Source organism: Microcaecilia unicolor, chromosome 1 (assembly GCF_901765095.1).
Source record: "Microcaecilia unicolor chromosome 1, aMicUni1.1, whole genome shotgun sequence".
Classification (NCBI taxonomy): Eukaryota; Metazoa; Chordata; class Amphibia; order Gymnophiona; family Siphonopidae; genus Microcaecilia; species Microcaecilia unicolor.
This window is the reverse complement of record NC_044031.1, coordinates 640,743,905-640,748,273: the sequence shown is the minus strand read 5'-3', so window position 1 is coordinate 640,748,273 and position 4,369 is coordinate 640,743,905. Positions and strand designations below refer to the sequence as shown.

General features: G+C 41.0%; 1 protein-coding gene across 1 annotated transcript; it reads left to right on the top strand.

Moving 5' to 3' along the window:
• Positions 1 to 2,998: 2,998 nt before the first annotated feature.
• LOC115461140 (olfactory receptor 1020-like) lies at positions 2,999 to 3,934 on the top strand. The gene has a single exon (XM_030190744.1). It carries the CDS (start codon positions 2,999 to 3,001, stop codon positions 3,932 to 3,934), a length of 936 nt encoding a protein of 311 aa, XP_030046604.1.
• The last annotated feature ends 435 nt before the right edge of the window (positions 3,935 to 4,369 follow it).

Genomic DNA, 4,369 nt, shown 5'->3' with positions numbered 1-4,369 from the left:
GGACGCCCATCTTTCGACACAAGTCGGAAGATGGGCATCCTTCTCCCAGGGTTGCCCAAATTGGCATAATTGAAAGCCGATTTGGGGCGTCCCCAACTGCTTTCCGTCGCGGGGATGACAAAAGTTCTCGGAAGCATGTTGGAGGCATAGCGAAGGCGGGACTTGGGCGTGCCTAACACGTGGGCGTCCTCGACCCATAATCGAAAAAAGAAGGGCGACCCTGATGAGCACTTGGACGACTTTACTTGGTCCTTTTTTTGTTACAACCAATACAGACAGAGAGGGCAATACAGTATACAGTCAGACAAACCAAAAGAAAAAAAGCAACACTGGGCCTTCAGAACTAGGACAACAGGAGTACTTTATTAATCAATGACCCGACACGGGCCGAGTTTCGGTGCCAACAAAGGCGCCTGCCTCAGGGGTCGATGTACTGATGCAATGACGTGCAGATGACAAAACACGAGTGCCTTAAGACACTGAGAAGTTGTTTACAATGTTCGCTGTGGTGAAAAAAACTCTGAAAGCGCTGGCTCCAACAAAGAACCTTCTCCTGTGTCGTATTCGGTTATACGTTGTGGCGCCGTTTTTTTACTATTTTTGCCACACAGGAGGAAACTCTCTGTCGGAGCCAGCGCTCTTCAGCACTTTCTGGCGCCACAATGTATAACCGAATACGACACAGGAGAAGGTTCTTTGTTGGAGCCAGCGCTTTCAGTGTTTTTTTCGCCACAGCGAACATTGTAAACAACTTCTCAGTGTCTTAAGGCACTCGTGTTTTGTCATCTGCACGTCATTGCATCAGTACATCAACCCCTGAGGCAGGTGCCTTTGTTGGCGCCGAAACACGGCCCGTGTCGGGTCATTGATTAATAAAGTACTCCTGTTGTCCTAGTTCTGAAGGCCCAGTGTTGCTTTTTTCTTTTGTTACAACCAAGCCATGAAAACGTGCCTGAACTGACCAGATGACCACCGGATGGAATCGGGGATGACCTCCCCTTACTCCCCCAATGGTCACTAACCCCCTCCCACCCTCAAAAAACATTTTTCAAAATATTTTTTGCCAGCCTCAAATGTCATACTCAGGTCCATCGCAGCACTATGCAGGTCCCTGGAGCAGTTTTAGTGGGTGCAGTGCACTTCAGACAGGCGGACCCAAGCCCATTCCTCCTACCTGTTACACTTGTGATGGTAAATGTGAGCCCTCCAAAACCTACCAGAAACCCACTGTATCCATATCTAGGTGCCTCCCTTCACCCATAAGGGCTATGGTAGTGGTGTACAGTTGTGGGTAGTGGGTTTTGGGGGGCTCAGCACACACAGTAAGGGAGCTATGCACCTGGGAGCACTTTATGAAGTCCACTGCAGTGCCCCCTAGGGTGCCCAGTTGGTGTCCTGGCATGTGAGGGGAACCAGTGCACTATCAATGATGGCTCCTCCCATGACCAAAAGGCTTGGGTTTGGTCATTTCTGAGATGGGCGTCCTCAGTTTCCATTACCGCCGAAAATCAGAAACGACCAAGTCTAAGGACGACCATCTCTAAGGTCAACCTAAATTTCCAGATTTGGGCGTCCCTGACCATATTATCGAAACGAAAGATGGATGTGCATCTTGTTTCGATAATACGGGTTTCCCTGCCCCTTCACGGGGACGTCCTGCGAAGATGTCCTCAGAAAAACTTGGGTGTCCCTTTTGATTATGCCCCTCCATGTCACCCTGGTACATTTACTGTAGAAAACTGGATGATAAAAATGAAATGAATGCTACTAACTTCAACCTTTGCTTTACAGGTGGAGCAAAAGTCCAGAAGACACTGTTCCTGGTTAATACCAAAATGACCTAATTTGTTTTGTGAGCCTACAGTGTACTCCCTACATTTACCTCACAGGTTTTCACAAACTGCACTTTAAATTTTGCTGTTAATCTGCAGTTTACTAAAAGAGCCTATAATATAATATCCATTAAACAGTTACCCACTCTCCCAACCTTCATAAAAAAAACCATATAATTATGCCTAGAAGATGTATACAGCCTGACAAGAAATTGTCAAAACATAGTCACGATATAACAGTAAAATAGAATGCTTTACTAGATATGATCAAAGGTCCATCTAGCCCAGTATCCTGTTTCTAAAAGTATCTGACAGAATCCTTCAAAGTAGCAACACGCCATGAGACTTACCTCACAGATAAACAGTACCTTCCCCAGATCTACCTTAATAACAGTTCATGAACTTTACCTCCAAGAACCTGTCAAATCCTGTTTTTAAGCACAGCTAGATTGACTACTTTTACCACATCCTTTTTGTAATGAGTCCCAGTGCAAAATTATGCATTGAGTGAAAATCTCTGGTAGGGTGAATCACCATAGTCTATTCTCACCACTGCTAATAACTAAGAAGAGAATTTGAAGATCTATCTTACCAAATAAGATACAAATTCAACACATCTTTCACTAACATAAATGAGATCTTAATCACATGATATAATTGTTTATTCACAGAAAATCTGAAGTTCAAATGAACTCCCAAGCTGAGACAGGATTTTATACCTTTCCTAAGAGAAGGCGCATCCCTGATTCAGTTCTTGTTATTGTTTGCTTCAATTACATTTACTTTTTGTATGGTGATAGAGTTTATGTTTGAGAAATATGATTCCATATAATATCTTATGCCAACAGAGAAAAAGTATTGCTTGGTTGTTTTGCATTCCGTTAGCTGGGTACATACAGCAATTATTGCTGAAAGACTATTAGATCTAACATCTGTCCCATAAATGTTTTTGCACCTTTTCAATCCATGTACATTTGCTGAGTCAAATCTTGCTTAAGTGATCTGTGGTTTTATGATTCTGTATGTGGACAGTTGATAGTATTGTTGAGCAGAATGGATAGGCCATATGGTTTATATCTGGCATCATTTTCTCTGTTTGGTTGGTGGTTAATATTGACTTTGTCTTTTTTTATTTCTACAGTGGACATTCAGCTGCTTCTGGAGAAATGACACTAAGAAACCAAACCTCAGTGCATGAATTCATCTTGATAGGATTTGCTGACCTTCTTAATCTAAAGAGTTTTCTCTTCGTGTTTTTTTTGTCCATACATATTCTTACTCTACTGGGAAACATCAGCATCATCACAATAATTAAGATATCTCCTCATCTTCACACACCCATGTACTTTTTTATCAGCAACTTATCTTTAATAGATTTATGTTATTCTTTTGTCATTACTCCAAAAACATTGGTCAACTTAATGCTGGAGATAAAAGGCATCTCTTTTCTTGGGTGTGTTACACAAATGTACTTTTGTGTGACATTGACAATTGCAGAATGCTTTCTTCTTGCAGCGATGGCATACGATCGTTATGTGGCTATATGTAACCCATTACTTTATCTTGTTGTTATGAACAAGAGGGTTTGCATCCTAATGGTGACCATTTTATATATAGCAAGCATGGCATTTGCTGCAGTACATACAAGCAATGCTTTCTCTATGTCATTCTGTGGACCCAATACGATTAGCAATTTCTACTGTGATCCTCTTCCAGTTTTAAAGCTCTCCTGCTCCGATATCTTCATCAACGAGATAGTGCTTTCAGCCGTTTGTTTCACTGTTCTCTCAATCAGTATTACAGCAGTATTTCTTTCATACATTTACATTATCTCCACTATCCTGAGAATCCGCTCATCAGAGGGCAGACGCAAAGCATTTTCCACATGTGCCTCCCACTTCATCACAGTGACTTTATATTTTGGGAGTCTTGTCTTTATGCATGTATTTCCAAGTTCTCATTACTCACTAAACAAAAATAGATTTGTTGCTGTTGTTTATACAATGGTAATTCCTATGGTAAACCCTATGATCTATAGTCTCAGGAACAATGATGTAAAACAAGCAGTGAAAAAAGTAATTAAGATAAAACAGTCTTCTTAATCAAAACATTGTCTGCTCTAATTATATTAAAACAAAGTTTAGTATATTAAAATGAGTAAATATTTTATGCCCACAATTAAAGTATTTTTTTTTATAGAGGAACGTTTTTACTAAGCTGCTGCAAAATCTGGGCTGAGCCATCCTAATGCAGGGCTTTCCTGTGCACTAAGCCCATTTTTATCATGGACGTAAAATAGGACTTTTTCCATTTTTTAATTTGTAGGTCATGCAATGGAATGAGCATGGAAAAAAAATAAAAGATACACAAACACTCAAAGCATGGAAACAAACTCAAAGAAAATACAAACTCAAAGAAAATACAAATATGCAATACGACAGGCCAAAAGACTATGAGGGGCATAATCGAACGTTGCCGGCAAAATAGGTCGCCAGTGATCTATTTTGGCGGTGGCGCAACAGCTGGCCGGAACCGTA